Consider the following 19,770-nt stretch of genomic DNA (forward strand, 5'->3'; position numbering starts at 1 on the left):
GGACGTGCAGACCATGCCCACTTCCTGCTGCAGTCTCAGGGATGGGGCTGGAAGGCCTACGAGCACAGAGGCACCGAAAGCCCTCAGGCCTCCACAGGGCAGACCCTCCTTTTATAAGTGGGGGAAACACAAATCCCAAGAGGGTGAATGACTCACTCAGGGTAATATCATTTGTTTGCGGGGGGCCGCGTCTAGGGTCACCCTCCCGGGGACCTTGGCAGTATACCCGCGTCGCTTCTGCTTCAGAGGCATTCCCGTGGAAGGCCTGTGTAGGGGCTAACCTGCAGACCTCCTGGCGGAAGGGAGGCCGGGAAAGGACAAGTGGAAGGGCAGCAGGCCCCGGCTCCACACACCGGAGATGAGTTCTGAAATCCTGCCAGAGACTTTGGCCACAGAGGTGCCAGAAGGCCGCAGGGAACGGATTTAAAGCAACGGGCACCAGCATTATAGTCCTGACCCGGGTTGGAGCCCAGGTGTGCTAAGAGCTATCAGGTCGGGAGATTCCGGAAAAAGCAGGAGGACCCTGACCCTGACTTTTCCTCGTGAATCAGGAAGGCATTTACGGAGAGCCTGTTAGGTGCCCGGTATGCCTAGGCACCGAGGACACAGAAATGACCCCAGTCCTGGAATTTCCCCCTCAGGCCGCTCTCTCAGCCTTGCCTAACTGAACAAGGCAGCCACCAAGAGTTGTGAAGTAGGCCCTTCCCCAAGCAGTGAAGTCCTTGCACCAAGAGGCTTGAAGTTCTGTGACAAGGACCTTGTGAAGTCAGAGGGATGGAGCAGGGAAAGCTCTGGAAGTGATGTGTGAGCCGAGGCTGACCAGGAAGAAGAATGGGAGTGGATGATGGATGGAAAGTGTCCCAGGCGGTGGGAGGCTGTAGCAAAGGCCTGGAGGTCTGAGAGAACATTCTACATTTGAAGACAGTTGGCTGGAGGCCAGAGTGAGACTCTAGGAAGGGACGAGGGCCAGGCTGGAGCTGCAGGTAAGGAAAGGGAGCCAGCCAGCTCATTATGCAGCCGAAGGAAAAATCCAGAAACCGTGTGGGTCTAGTCTGAAAATCAGTTGTATGTATATACATACGTATACATACGTAGACATTTTACACACATGTATACACACACATACGTGTGCACACAGATATATAATTATTAGTCATGTGTGTATAAGGGGTACTTTGAAAATGAAGCCGTCACTTCCTGTTGCCAGTGCTGGGTGCCCTGCTGAGATTACTGCTGACTCCCCCCACCCCATGTTGTAGAGGGAGAGACTGGGCTGGTGTTTTTATGTGCTGGTGCGGGTGGAGAGGAGGCTGAGGCTGTAGTCCTGGTGGGATGACTCTGGCTTTGACTTCGGAGCAGCCTGGCCAAAGACACTTGGAGCTTCTTCAGGCCCTGGGGTCAGGACCGATTTCCCTTTTCTTTGGGGGGAATGACTCACGGGCCATCGCTGCCACCCGAGGTTCTGCAGGCTTTCCTGAGGCTGTCTACATCACCCAGTGGGCCAGTGTTGAGAAAGAGGAAGTACCTGGTGGCTGTCCCTCCTGCCTCATATTTCTGTCACTAAACAGCACCTCTCCGTGGCAGCCTTGTGCTCCGCTCCGGCGAAGGAGGAGCTCTTCCCTCCCTGTGGGAGGGGCTGTCATCTGTGGCTTCTGCTCTACCCTTGGTCACAGATTAGCTTGTACTACACAGCCAGAGAGAGTCCACTCCCTTTCTGCCTGTCATCAAGTGCTCGAGTGGGAGACCTTAACTTACAAAGTTGTAGAAGTGGCCATGCTCCAGACTGCAGGGTTCAAGGCACAGCCGGGGAAGCGTGTGAAAATTGACCTAAGGTTAGAGCTTGGTGGGCTGTCCGCCTCAAAGGTGTAATGGGACAGCGTTTTGCTTCTGACCACATATGGACACTGCCCTGCAGACAGCTGGGCTGTCCCCTCTCCTGCCAGGGAGTGAGTTTTGTTCCAGTGCCAACCTGGCTTTTACTGTTTCCCTTCCTGTCTTTCCCCAGGGACCATGAACCTGCCCACCCCCTGTTATGTTCTAGTTCTGATGGGAGTACCATTCAAAGTTCTTGGCAGGAGACCAATTCACTTCTACCCGTGTTGGTTTCCCCTCCTTTTCCCAGTGTGTTTGATGTGCACGTTCCCCAAAGTTCCTTCTGCAGCTGGTTGGCTCTGTAGTACCCAGAGATTGGAGCCTGCCCACGGGGGCAACTCCGCTGCTTCCCTCCCTGGTTTTAGGGGCGGGGCTTGAAAATAAAGGATCATACTCTCCCTCCTCTCCCTCCTCTTCCTCCTCTTCCCCCTCCTCCCCCTCCCCTGTCCCACCCCCAACACTGCCAACCAAACTGGAGTGACCGCCTCAGAGGCTCCAAGCAGCCTCCAAGCGGGACTGAGCCCGGCTCATCGCCCCACATGAAGGCAGCTCTCTGGAGAAAGATTAATGCACGTGTGAGTATGTGAACTCCGGAGCACATTACCATCTCCGACCGGCTCTCTGTGGCAGGTGTGGACTCACTCTGGGGTTAAGGAGACCAGGACTCCTTAAGAGGAGATGGTGACCCAGCCAGGGGTGTGTCTACCCAAGGCCCACCCCCTTATCTAACACATGGGGAAATGGAAAGCACTTCTGAACACCCCAGCTCTCCAGAAGAGCTTGATGGATGGTTCGGGGAGGATATTCTTGGAATCCCTTGCAGCACAATATCCCTCTTTTCCCTGAGCCAGGTTTCTTAGTTCCTAAGCTGGACAACTACCTTCAGTTTTCGTAGGAGGGGTGTATCTTCCCTGACCTCGGCACGATTGTGAGCGGAAGGTTAGGAACGGTAGCTGCTCTCCCAAATGGAAACGTCTTGCTGCTAAGGCTCAAGTGCCTGAGGCAGAGACCAGACCAGAGTAGCCCAGGCTTGCTGAGAGGGGAGGATTGGTTATTGAGGGGCTGTGACAAATGGCTTTGGAGAGGAGCAAGGGAGAGAGAATCTCCTTTCGCAGAGCTTCTCTGCAGCATTGCTGTCCAGAGTTTAGACTGCCTGGAGCCACAGGCTCAGGTGCTGACGGCTCTCCCCTCCTCCTTTCTGTGTCTTGCGGCCAGTGCTATCATTGTCAAGTTGACCCTCTGATTACGGAGGATGATCCCAATATGGCCCCCGGCTCCCTGCTGCCTGAGCCCTTCTGCCCTGGAGCTGTACCTAATTTGTCTTCAAATTCTGACTTTGAGTGGGGCAAGAAATGGAAGAAATGGTCATAGGAAGTTGTGTTTGGGTGGTTTGACTTCTGATTGGGCTTTAGGCATCTGAAAACTGAGTGCTTTTTTAATCCAGATTTCCCTTCGAAACCTCTCTCTGTGCACAAACCCTATACCTCAGACAATTCTTGGCGGGCCAGAGAGGCTTTGCTTGGATATGAATTTAGTATGGGGGTCTTCCCGGGGTCCCGTGTTGTCCATCCCTCTAGTCTCTCCCACTGCCCCCCCCCCCAATAACATTAACCTTTCATGTAAAGAACGGAAAAATTGAGTACTGTCTCAAGGTCACTGGATCATAAGTGGCATTTGGCATAGTTAGCTGGTTTGGCGTTTGGTGAGAGATTTCTGCTTTATATTTGAGCAAAAGATTTCTTGGCGGGAGGCCTCTATGCTGTGTTGCCAGTGCTCGCTTGCCCTGTGTACAGGGTTTGCCCCCTTCCCTCCCCTGACGGGTCGTTTTAATCCTCTTGCCTATAAACAAGTGCAGTTTTCAGAACGTGTGTGGGGCCAGCTCACATGACCTTGGTTATCTCCTCATGGGGTAACCAGCATCAGCTTTAGATACCATGGTCACTTGACGTGGCAGAGCAGAGCTGTCAGTAAAGAGGTGGAGACGCCAGGAGGACGCCTGGGTTGGCCGGGGAAGGTATGGTGGTCCCCCCCACCCCCCCGCCCTTACTCAGTTTTGCTTTCTGCGGTTTCAGTAGCCCCTGGTCACCCTCGGTCCAGAAGCAGATGATCTTCTGACCTATCGTCGGAAGGTCAGTAGTAGCCTAACCCTGCGTCACAATGTCTACATCCTTCACCTCATTTCGTCTCACCACGTAGGCATCGTATCATCTCACATCCTGACAAGAAGGGGGAATACAGTACAGGAAGATATTTTGAGAGAGCACATTCACATGACTTCTATTACAGTATACTGTTTAAATTGTTTCTTTTTATTATTAGTTATTGTTGTCAGCCTCTTACTGTGCTTAGTTTATAAATCAGACTTACCATAGGTGTGCATGTATAGGAAAATTCACAGTATATGGTTGACCCTTCAACAGCGTAGGTGTTAAGGGTACTGACCCCCACAGAGTCAAATCTGTATGTAATTTTTTGACTCTCCCAGAACTTAACTACCTGCAGCCTACTGTTGACCTTACGGATCGTATGAACAGTTGATTAACCCATATTTTGTATGTTTTATATGTAATATAGTGTATTCTTTTTTTTTTTAACGTTTATTTTTTTTTGAGAAGAGAGAGACAGAGCATGAGCGGGGGAGGAGAGAGAAAGAGGGAGACACAGAATCCGAAATAGGCTCCAGGCTCTGAGCTGTCAGCACAGAGCCCGACGCGGGGCTCAAACTCAGCGACAGCGAGATCGTGACCTGAGCCGAAGTCGGACGCTTAACCGACTGAGCCACCCAGGCGCCCCAAGTGTATTCTTAACAATAAACTGGAGAAAAGAAAATGTCACTAAGAAAGTCATAAGAAAAGGGCACCCGGATGTCTCAGTCGGTTAAGCGTCCAGCTCTTGATTTCGGTTCAGGTCATGATCTTGTGGGTTCGTGAGTTTGGAGTTCCTTGCAGCGAGGAGCCTGCTTGGGATTCTCTCTCTTCCTCTCCCTCTGTCCCTCCCCCTCCCCCAACGTGTGCACCTGCGTGCTCTGGTGCGCACCTGCGTGCTTTCATGGGCACACACTGTGTCTCTCTCAAGATAAATAAGTCAGAAGAAGAAAAAATACATAGTACTGTACCGTGTCGGAAAAAAATCTGTGTATAAATGGACCCGCGCAGTTCAAGACTCAGCTGTATGTAGGGTTTGGTACTGTCTGTGGCTCCAGGCATCTACTGGGGGTCCTGGAGTATATCCCCCATGGATGAGCAGAGACTGCTGTCAGTGGGGGTGGGGGTGTGATTCCTTAGTGGGGAGCAGTAGGAAGAGTCCACTCCCGTGGGGTAAGAGTGAGAAGCAGTTTCGTTCCTTCTTGCTTTTACTGTTCCTGAATTCCTACTTCTGGTGTCTCATTTATCTTTCTCCTGTATCTCAAATCCTGGCTGCGGGGGGCCCCCGGACACGCAGCTGTTTCAGGAAGCTGCCCCTGAGACAGATGCAGGCTCCTTCATGGATACAGAACCCGGCACTGAAAATCCCATCTTCCCAAACAGTGATTTTGTTGTGTTGTGCGAAGGACAGCTGGTGGTGGGAGCCTGGCCACCACAGAAGGCCGCCGAGCCTCTGAGCCAGAGGCGCCCAGGAGCCGGGGTGCAGCTGCATTTTCACCGCGGCCGCCCCCCACCCCCCACCCGCCCCATGCAGGTCTCCCTCGCCTCACTACTGAAGAGGCAGCACTCAGTGCATAGCAGGGACTCTGGCCACACTGTGTGTGAGTTGTGTCTGTTTCTTAAATATCTGTCCCATTTCTCGTTGTGACTGTTGACTTGCAGAGGTTCATGTATCTGGAAAATTTTGAGAACATTGCTGACATCGTATACCTCGGGAATCGTGGGATATACTCTGGATCTTCCTAGGGTGGGATCTGTGTGTTGAATGTGCTTCTTACCAGGGGAGAGCAGAGTGGCCTTTTATGGAAGGGATAAAACAGTTGAGCTGCTGAAGCCTTCGCTGGCTCTGCCAGAAAAACCCAAGTCCAAGTCCAGGCCGTGCCAACAGATGACCAGAACGTGGTCTTCATCTCAAGAGCTCTCCCGGGCCAGTTTGGAAAGATCTATCTCTTTTTGGAGATAGAGAGCATTTTTGATGAACATTGGGTAAAGAAGTTAAAGCCAAAACTCATATCTTTTTCTGGTAACCTACAGAGTAAGTTGAGAAAGCATGTGGAATTATAGTAATAATAGCTAGCATGTCGTGAGCATGTATTACATGCCAGGCATTGTTCTAAGTATTTTGGATGGGGTTTGATATTTCGACAATTCTGACCTCATACCTTTTGTTTTCTCTTGGTAGGAACCCCCTTATGCCTTTGGGGTCTCTGTCTATGGTGGGTGCATGGACTAGATAGAACAACAGAATGAGCAGCAGTGGCCTCTTGCTGCCCGGCTAGCTTCGTCTGATCGGAGGTATCCTGGGTGGCATTTCCCTCCCAATCTTAAGATCTTTGTTTAGGCCACCGTGCCTGTTGGCAATAGGGCCGCCCTTCGGGATTTGTTGGGGAGGGTCTGTTTGCCTTGGTAGGCACCCTTTCTTCCCTGCCCTCTCTAGGTGAATTCGGAGGTGAAGAGCTAAAGACTTGACTGCTTGCCTCCTTCAGAATAACCAGCATTCTCTTGTCTGCAGTCTGTGCCCGGCAGTGGCCCCTTTCTTCCCCAGCACCACCTGTTAATCGGGGGTGGTTCTAGTTCCCGAGGGCTTCCACCGGCACTGAGCTAATCCGTACCAAAGAGCCCTCCTCCCAGGTTCGTGTCAGAGCTCAGAAAGCTCAGACTGTTTCCTCGGACTTTGAAAAGATGAATTAAAGTGTAAAAAAGTGCTTTTTAAGGAGGCACTTGTAATGGATAATGGCTGTCATTTCATTTACTATATGTACACTCTGCTCCTTAGGTCAGCCCCACCAGCTAGGATGCCCTGAGTAGAGCTGCCATTGCCGCCAGAGGAGGAGCAGTGTTTGGCTTTAGGGGACACCTGGGCCTAAAGTTACAAGCTGACATGTACACAAGCGTCCCTGAGAAACTTTCCAGCCTTCTCCACCTAACTTTATATATATACATATATATTTTATTTTGGGGAGAGTGCGAGCAGTGGAGGGGCAGAGAGAGGGGGACAGAGGATCCAGAGCGGGCTCTGCGCTGACAGGCTGACGGCAGCGAGCCCGATGTGGGGCTTGAACTCATGCACCTCGAGATCATGACCTGAGCCCACGTCAGACGCTCAACCGACCGAGCCACCCAGGTGCCCAGTCCACCTAACTTCTGACAAATGAGTCCTCTTCCAAACATCTGGCCAGCTAGCCAAGGCACCTGCCCAGGTCATGGCCACTTAGTAATAGGGTCCAGCAGTCCCAGGGTTGAGGCCATAGTGGCAGCAGTGGGCCCAGTGACTTTTACAGGAAGTACATCCCCAGCTTCAGGTGCCAAACAAAGAGACTGTTCTAAAGAACACTGGCCCCTGATGTGTCAAGGGACGGTCCCAGGTTCCCTTTTCTTCTCTCTCCAACTGGAACTGGAAGTTCTCCTACCTGGTCTTTCGTAGTTATCCCTTCTCTCCTAGAAGGCAGTACCCACTCAAAATTCCTTTTGAAACTCCAGCCTCTTTTCTCACCTCTGCCTGGGTTCATTTCGCATTCCCTCCCTCCTACGCAACCATGCCGGATGCTTTGAAGCCCCCTCCGCCAGCTCAGGTCCTCTTGTTTTAGGCCCTCACCCAGGGTTTGAAGGTTACCGAGCCTTGGTTTCTGCTGCCCGTGCTGCTTGTGGGGAGCAAAGATACGTTCCTGGGTCCCGAGGTAGAACTGAGTTAATTTTCCTGTTCCGGACTATGGTTCGCATCTTACGTACGGATAACCCACTGCTTCAGACACAATGGTGGGCCCTCACAAGCCGGCCTGAGACAGCCACCATTTGTTCCTTCTCCGAACGAACGGAACTTTTGGTAAGTCGGAGATCCCTTGGCTAACGTGCTGCAGCAGGTTTGTTTGCATGTGCCTTGTGGAAGCGCTCTCAGTTTGTAGTGCTGTCGCACCGTCTATTAGAAAAAGTAAGTTGTCCTTCTGGATATCAAGTGACAAAGACAAAAACACAGACGCCACTTCCCACCCAGAAAGGTGGTCTGAGAGCCACACTCGCTCCCGTGATTGCTCTAAGGGACAAGTGAGTCCAAATTCTTAATTTTAGCTGATCGGACTCATTGTCAGGAGGCGCCGGAAACAGCTCAGCGGCCCTCACCCGCTTGCGTTCCTGACGATCTGCTGGAGGAGGAAGATGACACCTCGGCCTGTGAGCGGGCGCAGCCCGGCGGGGGTTTGGTTTGCTCGTGCGGAGAGCGGCCGGTTGGATTTTTGATGGTCCTGTAAGTGGAACAGCCACACGGCAGCCCGGCCAGGTGGGAACGGTTTCGAGGCGGTGACAGCCTTAGGTGCTTTCTCTTACTTCTTCTCCTGCGTGAGCTCTGACCCCTGGCCGCGGTGACTTCTGGGGCAGCAAGCGTCAGCCCGGTGTTTTTTCTGATACTTCCTCCTCCTCCTCCTCCTCCTCCAACACCCTCTTTGAAACCGGAGGAGTAGGAAGGCAGTCTTTTTTCCACTTCCAGGGGAAGCTGCAGTGGAAGGAGGCACATGTCTTATTCAGCACCTTCCAGTGTGGAGCTGGAACTGGACAGGACCCAGAAGGCCTGTTTCCCAGCCTGGGGCTGGATCTGCTCCTCAGCAAAAAAAAAAAAAAAAAAAAAAAAAAAAAAAGTTATAAGAAAACCATGTTGGAAACGGCAGAGACAAGGGGTTAAATCTGCACCCAGGTAGAAAGGCTGTTGCATAAACGCTGAGAGAGGTTTTTTTCTTGTTGTTGTTGTTTTTTTTGTTTTGTTTTGTTTTTCTTTTTTAAGATCTCGTGCTTCTTTTTTACTTTGTGTTGGCAAAAACCCCAGGAGAAGATGGGAGATTCTGGGAGGAGATGATTATGCCGGGTGAGTCAACTGAGCTCCCCAGCTGCCGTTTTTAGTTCCTTTGCTTTTCTGTAACAGGAGGCAGCTTGGGGAGGGGTGGGGGGGCAGGGGGGAATGCCGATTTGTGCAGCAGGACAGGAGGCAGGTGTGTATGGGTGAATCGTTTTGGCATTCTGGGGTTGACAGGGCCCTACAGTCATGACGTTGGTCCAAGGAGGAAATATTAAAGCAGAGCTGTCTGAGTGTGGCACACAGTAAGTGTCCCCTACGAGTCACGGTCACCTCCCCAAATCGGTAGCTTTTAGAATGGCTCGAGCTGCATCGCACCGCCCCAGCGAGACACGGTGGTTTTGATGGCCAAGCGGTGGTGGGATCGAATGTGAAGAGGCAGAGAGATGGGTCTTAAGCGGGAGGGCCCGGTGGTTGTTGGGCATCAGGAAGTTTGGAGGAGAGGGCTCCCCCTCTGTGGTGAAAGGAAGGCTCAGGCTGGTTTGAGGGGGTCGGGGATGGGAGCGTGTGGGTGTCAGCCGTCCCATCCCTGGCTGTGCCCGTATTCCGAGTCTGCCTCCAGTTCACCTTGGTGACCACCTTTACCTCCAGCTTTGGGTGAGGTAGGAGCACCGAGGGCCTCGTCACCGCCTGAGAAAGCTTGTTAATGGAAAGAACACTCCATAGATGTCCTCCATTCTTGGGAGAGGGGGTCTCTTGGCTTCCTGCCCGCTTGGATGTTGTCTGCAGAGGACACAGATGGGAGTTACTGGTGTGGGTCCCAGAGACCGTCATGAAGATGCCCCCACACATCTCCTCCTTTATTCATTCATACGCACGTATTCATTCAGTACCTATCGAATACTCCTGCTCTGTGCTAGAGGCATTGTTGTGGGCCGTGAACACACCAGGGCCCTCCCTTCAGAGCGTTGTCTGGTGGGAAGGCCAGACGGTAGCCAGCAACTTCAAAGGGCAGCAGCTGCCTTGAAAGAGGAGAAAAGGGTCTTTGGCAAGAGGTTCTGATCTTCCTTCTGCCTTTGTCTTGGCTTCCAAGAGGGTGGCTGTAAGGATCAAAAACTGGCACCGTTTTTATTCCTCAACTATTTCAACGTGGGCCAGCCGGGCACAGGCACCCTTAGGCACTGAGGGCATACGAAAGCGAGCGAGACGCCGTCTCTGACCTCTCAGAGCTCCGGGAGGTTCAGGCGTGGAGACGCACGGTCACAAGAGATGAATGGGTACCGACAGGGCGCTGTGAGAGCCAGAGAAGGGAGAGATCACTCTCTGCTGAGAAGGTGTTGGGCTGATTCTTTGAACAAAAGGATTTGGGCTAACCTAGGGATGAGAGCGTGTACTGCCCTGGATCCCTTCAAAAGAAGACGTTACGTGATAGCTGGAGCCTTGCCCTTGGTGTGCGTGCGCCTGGGTGGCGCTTACACACCACGGTTCGAACCGTTCCCAGCCGGCAGCCAGAGTGGTGGGGCTGGGATCCCACCGCGGACCTGTGACTCCAGAGCGACTCCCCTTCCCACCGTGCCGCGTCCAGCCGGACAGCGTGCCACACAGAAACAGAAACTACTAGGCAAAGGACAGGAAGGAAGAGGGAGGCCCGGACACCTCAGCCGCACTGGTTGGTCTCCATCAATCCTCTGTAAAGTGAGCCAAACCCTTCTGCTGCAGGCTGTCTCCTGCCTCCCCCAGAGCCCCGGGCTGCTGGCAGGCTGACTCTCCTGTGATATGGAGGAACTTGTTGGTCTCCATGGTTACGGGAACCCACTGGTACGGGCGGCGCCGAGTGGAGTGTGAGGCTGGCAATGAGAGCTTCCCCCAGCCCTTGGCACCATGTGGTACTGGTATGTCGGCTGTTTCTTGGACCTTTTCTGGGAGGAAGGAGTTAAGGAACCCATGAGGAAGGGAAGAGCAGGCACACCTTCCTCCTCTTCTGGGCTCCTTAGAGGCCGGAGGCGTGGCTGCCTTCTCATTCACCCGCTCCCCTTGGCAAGAGTGGTTTTATGTTAGGAAAGAGGGTCCTTTTGCCCGACAACCCAGCTGTGGTAGAAATTGGACTTTTCCTTATTCCAGAAGCAATACCAGCTTTACTGCGCTGGTGTTTGTGGTCAAGTCTGTAGCGATGACAGATGACAGCTCTTCTCAGGGCTCAGAGGACTCCTTGAGAGGGGAAGCAGGTTCCTCCCCGAAAGTAAAATGAGATTGTGGGAAACGTTGTCAAGACCTCGCTGCACAATGGGTGCTGTGGTCCACACTGGCGTGGGTTTCTTCATTTTGTCTTCATGCCGATCTTGTGAAGTGGGTGCAGCTGGTGTCCACATGTCCCAAACGAGGAAGCTGAGATCTAGAGAAGTCAAGGAATCTTGGTCGTGCTCGGTGAACTAGTAAGGAGCAAAGGCAGGGCTCCCGCCCCAGACCCGCCTGGAGCTCTGCCGTGCTCTCCCGCCTCCTTTGCTAAGTAAGCAGAGATACTGTGGTGAATCTACTAGACAGTTCCCTCCTCTAAACTCCTAGAAGGCAGGAACCAGCTCTGTCTGAACTTTGCAACTGGCCCTGGCTCCAGAGGTAGGCACTCAACAGAGGCTTGCTGAGTCAGCAGTGGTAACTGGGGACTGAGATCGAGCCCAAGACCCCAGTGAGCAAATTCTCAGGGATGACGCTTGCAAAGCTCTGGTTGCTCAGTAGAATCCACCTGTTTGGGGAAGAGCCCAGCATTTCAAGTGGCTGCAAAGGCAGGAGATTTGAGGCACGCTCATGGCATTGTGGCTCTCGTGTGTGAAGGGGAGCGAGCTGGAGGTGCTGGGTCGGTGCTGACCTCTTCGCAGGCACATGCTGCTGACCTCTGCCGTGGCTGCTTTGAGGCCTCCAGGCCGCTCCCCTTCTGGCCCAGGCCGCAGTGCTGGTCTCCCTGCCTTGGGGTGAGACTTGCAGCTCAAAGAGCTAAAGGGCAGTGAACCACCTTGCTTTTGACTTTGGTGCTTCCGCCGTAGGCTCCCGCAGGTCTCCTTTATGGGGGAGGCACCTGCCGTGGCTGGAAAGAGGGAGCAACCTTTTGACACGGCACCACCTCCCTTCCACACCAGGGCATTAAGGGAACATGGGGGGTCCCCCTGGGGGAGTAATTTGGGGGTGAGGAGGACGCATCCCACCTCTCTACGGGTCAGTGCTTACCGAAGCCTTATACGATGCCTCCTACCCACAATGCTCCTCTGGTTTATTGACTCTTGGCAGTTGAGGGTGACAGTTGCTCAGGACTAAAGGATGCAAGGAAGGCTCCTGGATGCAGTGAGGGAGGAAGGGTGAAAGAACTAGCGACTCACCAGGTCCACGTGACTTGCCAGCTCAGTCATACCCATTTCTCCCCAGCCTCTGTGTTAGCTCGGTACTTCCTCAGTTTACAGAACCCCCTTACTGCTTCCCACAAACAGGATTGAGGAAACAGTCCTTCTGTCACATTACAAAACCCTAGGGACTAGAAAAATGAAGCCATTTGATCCTGTCTGATCCTCTGAGTGGTCGCAGGCAAGCCCGAGCCGAGGGTCCAGAGGGGTGAGAGCAGGGTGTGCTACGGGCCCCCCTGGGGACACCCTCACAATAGCCCTGTGGCAATGGCCTGAGCCAGACACTGGCTTTCCTGCTGCCCTAGGCAACTCTCCCCTCCTCGTAGCATGGAGAGGCGGAACCAGGGACTTACCTTCTTTGGGGGGAAATAAGACAGATCAGGCATCAAGAAAGGTTGATGAGAAGCCAACAAAGGGGACCGTGAGGAACAGGCAAGTGGTGGCGTGGACACGGAAGCCCTGGGCTCCAGTCCCGCTCTGTGCTGGGAGGCCATGGGACCTTGGGCAAGTCTCACACCTTCTGTGCTTCAGTTTCTCACATGTAACGTGAGGATGCTACCTATAAGGGTGGGGAGCGTAGGAAATACGTGGCAGCAGAAGGTAGTGTCAGAAACATCAAATCTGTTGGCCAGGGCTCATGTGTTAGGTGAACACTGAGTAGTGTGGTCTCCCTGGGATCTGGGCTCAGGTGCTGGGCGGGGGGGGGGGGGGGGGTGCACAGAGGAGCCTTCGTTTGCCCTTCCATAGAGGGGTTTATGGCCTACCAGCATGAGATCTCTCAAGAGTTTCTTAGCGGGAAAGATCCTAACCGGAGAAATGGAAGGAATTCGAAGTAGATCTGGGAGCCAGAAGAAAGGTGTGCCCAGGACTCAGAACTCAGACAAGGGGGGTCTCCAGGAGCCCCATGTTAAGCAGGTGCCCAGACAGCAGGGCTTTGCAGGGGGAAGGCATGAGCTCCAGCATCCCTGCTGCCCCCAGCCCTCCAAGTTCTTAAAACAGTATCGTTGGGGTGGGAGGGGGGCGGTGATGGAGACTACCTGGAGGTTAGGCAGGAACCTAGGGATGGACTCCCAGAAGCAGGGCTGGAAGGGACTCAGAGGGACATTTGGTTGGTTCTCCATCTTTTGGGCAAGTTGTCGGATTAAATGCCTCATTCTGTATCAGTGACGAAGGTTTTTAGTCTAGAACCCATCGACCTCTAAAGGGGCTTCTTCACGGGGTCCCAGAACTCCCTGAAATGATGTCCAGAATATTTTATGTCTAAGTGGATTATGCGTTTTCTAAGTTAAACACTGCTTTTTGTGAACCAGGAGGTCCATCTGCCACTGTTGGATTGCTGGTTTCTGCTTAACCCCCGCCTTGTTCTCGGCGGGTAGTTTGCCGGTCCAGCAGCAAGGCTGCTGCTCTCTGGGTCGGCACGCCTGATTCACGCACACGCCTCCCAGCCAATTGGAGCCCCTACCCAGGTCCCACCTGCTGCGGGTGAGATAAGGACTTTTATGACCGCCCTGGCTGGAGTGAGGCTCCTCACCCTCTCCCAGCTGTTACCCGGCAAAGCACCTTGGGGAGGGTGGGGCAGCCCGCTTCCGGGGAGGAGGAGGGGAGGGGAGAAGGAAGTTGATCTAAACCCGCCTCTTTCTCTCTCTCTCTGTCTGCCTTCCTTCCCCTTCCCTTCCTGCCCCTTTCCTCCCACCTTGCTCCCGGTGTAGTGTCCTGGGACTGCGTGCGTTTTCTGGCCACCAGGCCCTGGCCTGCGGGAAGCTGTGGGGCTTTTCGTCCCTGTTGCTCTCCTTGCCAAGCCCGGTCTCCCTCTGCTACTGGTGGTTTCGGTTGCGACACAGTCCAGGTTCCCAGGCAGGAGCTGCTCGGGCCTGGCTGCTTCACTGTTTTTCACTGAGGAGGTGGTGGAAGGTGTCGCCTGCTTCGGCTGAGTAAGGGTGGCTGGCAGAGCCGGCAGCCCCCGCCCTGGGCCTGGCTCTTCCCGGCCTCTGTACTTTGCCCTCGCTGCCTGACAGGTTCTGCTGTGGGCTCCGCTGAATGGAAGCTGCCGGTAGTCCTTGTCCCTTTCTCCAGCCGGGTATGTTTTCCCCTTCTCTGCTGTAGGATTGCCCCCATCCTCCCTCCTCCCTCCCACCCAAACACAGGATCTTTAAAGAATTGCTAAGTGGAGCCAGGCGCTAGCACAGGTAGTAAAATTCATGGAAAGAGGCACTGGCTGGGAAGGGAAGAGGGGGCAAATACCAGAAGAGTCTCCACGGGTTGAGTCAGCAGGCGCCCCCCAGGGTGAGAGGAGAGGAGAGGGAGGGTGCGCCGGTGGGAGACTGGGATCTGGGGCGGCCGGCCGCCCGGGGCCAGTGCCCAGGGGACCCTTTTCTTCCTCCCACGGGGCCCAGGCATACTGTGCCTCTGGCCAGGGAGTGCCTGCCTGTCACCCTTCCGAGTCCTGGGGAAGTCTCAGGACACTTGAGGCCAGGCCTGAATGCCCAGCCCCACAGCATGAGCCGTTCTCGGGGAGCACTGTGCTCGGGGAGAACTGTTGGTAGGAGCCCCCAGCATTAGGGAAGGGGCCCTGCCTACCTGAGTCAGCGCTGGGCCTCCGGGGTGGAGGCTGTCTTCCGGGCGAAGCTGGCAACACGCCTAAGGCTGAGTTTGGAGATCCCAGGTTGAAGGGCCCACTGGATAGAAGGCCCTTTCTCTTCTCCCTGGGTTCTACATTCCACCATCTGTTGAGCCCCCGAAGCGGTTCCAGTCCTGCTTCTGGGTCAAGCGTGCTTGAGTAACCTGTGTGGTCTGCCCTTGGTCCCAGATACTGTCTCACAGGGCAACCCCCTGTTCTTTCCAAAAGCTGCCTGAGAGCCATGCTGTCAACTTGCAACAGACATGCTCAGATTTTTAGGGTCTGCCTGTGGTACGCTGTGGGCCAGAGCTTTGGGGATGTCTGGTGTTCCTACCTTACTGTGAGCAAGGAGGACAGAGGTGGAGGGAAGAGTGTGGATTTAGCGAAACCCTGGGGGCTGTGTGGGGGGGGCCTGGAAGGGCAGCCAGTCCCCAGCCCCCCCACACAGTGGTGAGATCTGGGTCTGCGCTGAGTGGGCCTAGTCAGGACCGTGGAAGAGACAGACGGTCTCCATGCCCTTACCTCCACTTTAGCCTTCAGGGTGGCCACCTCACATGGGGCCTCGGTCCAAGAAACGTTTTCTACTGGAGACTTTCTCTTTTCTCCACTCCCTTTCTCCTTTCTTCACTTCCTCCCCTGGGCTCTCCTCACCCTGGCCCCCCCCATCCCTGCTGTGTCTCAGAGAAGAGGTGAAAGGGAGGGACGGCTACGCTCTTTTGAGTCCTGAGAGTTGGGTGATTCGGTCCTGAAAGGGGAGTGGGTGAATTTGGGAGCAGGGGATCAAAGAGCACAGCCCCTGTTCTCTGCTTCTCTGGGTCCTGGACAAGCAGAACCTTCCCTCTGTTCCGGATGCCCGGCTTGGAACCAGCCCTTCACGGCTGTCCTGTCTAGTCGCCTCCCGTGAAGGCTGGAGGTGCTGGTGCAGGCTAGGAGGGCTCCACTAAGAGGTGGAAGTCTTGTTGACAAAGACAATAGTATTTGGGAACTAAAAATAATTGCGATACGGGTCGCTCTTCATGCTGCACTGGATAAAGCATTTTATGCGTGTTCTCTCACCTCAAGTGAAGTTGGGAATATTTTATCACCACTTTACAGATGAGAAAACTAATACCAGTAAGTAGGGGAGCCAGGACTTGAACCTAGTTCTGCTGGGCAGAGCTCCTCGGCCCCCGCTAGACCATCTCCTGACCCAGATATGTGGAATCACCGTGCACTGGTCATCTTTTGGATGGTTTCCTTCACCCTTTGTACTCTCATCTCCCTCTTAAGGGTGGTGTCGATAATAATAAAGTTAGCATGTGTTGAGTGATTGGCAGATTTAGGATTTGTCTCTGGCATTTGCACTCGTAACCACACCTCTCGACCCCTGAAAGGAGGGAGGTGGATGGCAGGGCCCCTCTTGTGTTTAGTTGACGTTTTGAGGCCCAGTGCGCAGCTGAGCCTGGCAGGGAAAGCCTTCCTGTTGTACCGCAGTGACCAGCCCCTGGAGCCAGGGACACCAAGAGGGATGGGCAGAGCAGAAGTCAAGAAGGACAGTAGGATTCCCAGATTTGGCTTCAGAGGGGCAGAGGGCCCAAACCTTCAAGTGTACGCTAAATTCCTGTTACAAATTTTGAGGACTTGGAGTCTGCCAAGTCCTCGGATCCTCAGAAAAGAGGGGAGGGACAAAGTCAGGAGGTGAATTGGTGGTTGCCGAGGACACTTTCCCACCCATCTTCCTCTCGTGAGAGCTAGGGCAGAGGGAAGGTCTCCCCTGTCACGCCCTCTGAGGCAGGCCAAGTAGAGAGCAGACAGTCTAGCAGCACTTGCCGGGAGGATGGGACTGAGAAGAGGTAGGCCATGGAGGCCAGACCTTCAGGACCCTGATGGACGGGGCTCAGGGTACCCTTTGGTAGACTGAGCCAAAGGCAGGTACCAGCAGGGCCGAGGAATGTCCTTGTCTCCAAGGGATGTGAACCCTACGGTTGCTTTGGCAGGGTAAAAAACAGATGTTTGAAAACCTATTGGTCTTAGGGGCGCCCGGGTGGCTCAGTCGGTTGAGGGTCCCGAGTTTGGCTCAGGTCATGATCTCATGGCTTGTGAGTTCGAGTCCCATGTCGGGCTCTCTGCTGTCAGCGCGGAGCCTGCTCGGGATCCTCTGTCCCTCACCCTCTCTCTCTTTCTGCCCCTCCCCTGCTTGCACTCTCTCTCAAAAAAATAAACATTAAAAAAAAAAAAAAAAGAAAGAAAGAAAGAAAAAGAAAATCTGTTCTAGCAAACACTGAGGACCAGCCAGGTTTAAGTGAGCAACCGGGTGTCTGAAGCACAGAGGCCAAGAGAGTTGGGTGGGCTGGAGTGGGCAGACAGCAAAGGCTTTGAGGACCTGACTGGTGAGGACTTGCAGGAGAGAGAACACTCCCTAAAGGGCAAAAGAGGTTAAAAGGGACTCTGCTGAGATGTCAGGAACCTTTCCCTTCAAAAGCTGCCATATGCATGGGGTCTTTTTTCTCCTCGAAGGCCTAAATCCATGAGCTTTCAGGATCCGAGTCAGACAGTTTACCCCAAATCAGCCAGCAGCTACCATGCAAAGAGAAAAAAAAAGGCCTTCCTTGATGGCAAGGAAGAAGGGGGAACCGTCAGTAGCAGGGTATTTGCTTTGTGTTATTGTTTTTCTGCCTTGAAAGCATCTGGTTAGGGAAGCAAGCTTCTTCGAGAAACCCTGGACAGTTCTTTGGGTGGTAGCAAGTCATTTCTTTCCTCTGTGGTTTTGAAGGGCTTCATTACAGCCCCAGGGGGCCATGAAAGGAAGAACTTTGACTCACACGCTTCTGGTCACCCCGCTCTCCTCCACGCTGTCTCCACACAGACTTGTCAAGGTAGCTCTGGATGGTTCTAGGACGAGGCTCTGGCCGCATTTTGCCCCAGTATGTGGGAGTGAGGGCATCTGGTGGTCTTTGAGAGTAAAAGTGGGGCTCCAAACACGATCAGACCAGACTCCCAGCACTTGTATTCACCCGTTCCCATGCCATACAGTCCACCCATTTATTTTATTTTTTACTTTTACTTTTATTTGAGAGTGTGCACAAGGAGAGGGGCAGAGGGGGCGAGAGCAAAAACCTTAAGCGGACTCCATGCTCAGCACAGAGCCCAACGTGGGGCCGATCCCACCACCCAGGGATCGTGACCTGAGCCGAAACCAAGAGTCGGACACACGACCAACTGAGCCAGCCAGGCGCCCCACAATTCACCCATTGAAGGTGTACAAGTAACTGGCTTTGAGTAAATTCACAGAGCTGTGTGTCCGTCACCACAATCAACATTTCATTAGATTTTCGTTCTCACAGAAAGAAACCTCGTATCCCTTAGTTGTCCCCCCTAAATCTCCACCCTCCTCAGCCCTAGACTGATCTTTCTGTCTCTCTGAATTTGCCTGTTCTCAACATCTCAAATAGATGGGCTCATACAATACGTGGTCCTTTGTGACCAGCTTTATTCACGTAGTGGAAGGTTTTCAGGGTCTGTCCGTGTTGTAGCGCGTGTCACTGCTTCATTTCTTCTGATTGCCAACGAATATTCCACCACGTGGATATCCTGTAATGTGTCCGTCCGTTTGCCAACTGACAGACGTTTGTGTTGTTTCCCCTTTTTGGCTGTTGTGAATGTGGGCTGTTCCCAGCAGGCACTGGTGTATGAGTTTTTGTGTGGACGTCTGTTTCCACTTCTCTGATGTGCTGCACCTGGGAGTGGCACTGCCGGGTCACACGGTGACTCCGGGTTTAGCCCTCTGAGGAACACACAAGTCTTCATGGACACGTGTGCGTTCGTCTGGGTTGCACCCTTTTTGTGTCACGTATGCAGAGCTGTTCAGTGCCGTTGCTGTCATTTCTGCGTCCTCACACCGTGGGCCCGAGCTGCGGGCTGTCCCGGGAGGGCAGACGGTTGCCTTGCTCAGACCCTGTCATTCGGCGTGTTCGTTGAGCAGGTGTTTGAGTGAGCATCTCCCAGAATTCAGATCGTGTAGGGGCTGGGATGTATCAGTGAGTAAATGACGTACGCCCGCCTTCATGCGCTCCCGTCTCAACAGGATGGACGGCAAATCGGTGTAAAGTGACAAATGCTAAAGGTGAAGGTGAAGGGCGGCATGGCGCTGAGTGCCGGGAAGGAATTCTGATGTTCTGCTGCGCAGCCTCACGGCGTGAAGAGGCAGCCGGGCGAGCAGTAGGAGGCGCTCTCCCGCAGGACGTGGAGGGCTGGTGGGTTGTTAAGGGCCGATTGCACCGCCCTGTGGTGCAGGGCCCGGGCTCCCACGCCCACGGGATGTTGGCACTGAAGACCGGCGCTCCTTATCTCCTCCTCCTCCCCCCACTGCCTTCTGACTCTGCCTGCCTGCCAGCCCCCTGCTGTCCGCCCCTCCCCACCCACCTCCGCCCCAGCCTCTTAGGTTTTTTTGCGGAGAGCTAGGGGCAACGATAAGGGGAACTGAGAAGTCAGCGTCCTGAAAGGTGTGCGTGTTTCCACCCCACAGCCCACCTTGGGACACCTTGACCCCAAGCCCAGCAGTAAGTCCAACATGCTGCGGGGCCGCAACTCAGCCGCCTCTGCTGACGAGCAGCCCCACATCGGCAACTACCGGCTCCTTAAGACCATCGGCAAGGGCAACTTCGCCAAGGTGAAGCTGGCCCGGCACATCCTGACCGGGAAGGAGGTGAGCTCTGGGGACGGGCTGTGGGGCGTGGCCGCACCCCCCAACTGTTGGCACCCAGGAGGTAGCGGTGGGACTGCTGCCACAGCCACCTCTTATTTGTCAGCTGGAAATGAAATCTGGACAGATAGATGTGTTGACGGGGATGGGGTTAGAGGAGGAGGGAGAGTCGAGTCCTGGGTCCCTCCTGTTCAGAGAGGGAAACTTGGGCTTTTTGTCTCATGTGCAGGTAGCTGTGAAGATCATTGACAAGACTCAACTGAACTCCTCCAGCCTCCAGAAAGTAA

At 54.1% G+C, this 19,770-nt stretch overlaps 1 protein-coding gene across 7 annotated transcripts in view; it reads left to right on the forward strand.

The window, feature by feature from the left end:
• MARK2 (microtubule affinity regulating kinase 2) overlaps window positions 1-19,770 on the forward strand; it is a 57,134-nt gene that overhangs the window by 21,812 nt on the left and 15,552 nt on the right. For 6 of the 7 annotated variants that reach the window (XM_030332861.1, XM_030332859.1, XM_030332862.1 and 3 more), the window contains 2 exons: window positions 19,307-19,486; window positions 19,713-19,766. In XM_030332861.1, the coding sequence (XP_030188721.1) occupies window positions 19,307-19,486; window positions 19,713-19,766 (234 nt within the window). Of the gene's footprint in view, window positions 1-14,089; window positions 14,263-19,306; window positions 19,487-19,712; window positions 19,767-19,770 lie in introns of those variants that run through there. The other variant, XM_030332866.1, reaches the window with a different exon arrangement.

This window comes from Lynx canadensis, chromosome D1 (assembly GCF_007474595.2).
Source record: "Lynx canadensis isolate LIC74 chromosome D1, mLynCan4.pri.v2, whole genome shotgun sequence".
NCBI lineage: Eukaryota > Metazoa > Chordata > Mammalia > Carnivora > Felidae > Lynx > Lynx canadensis.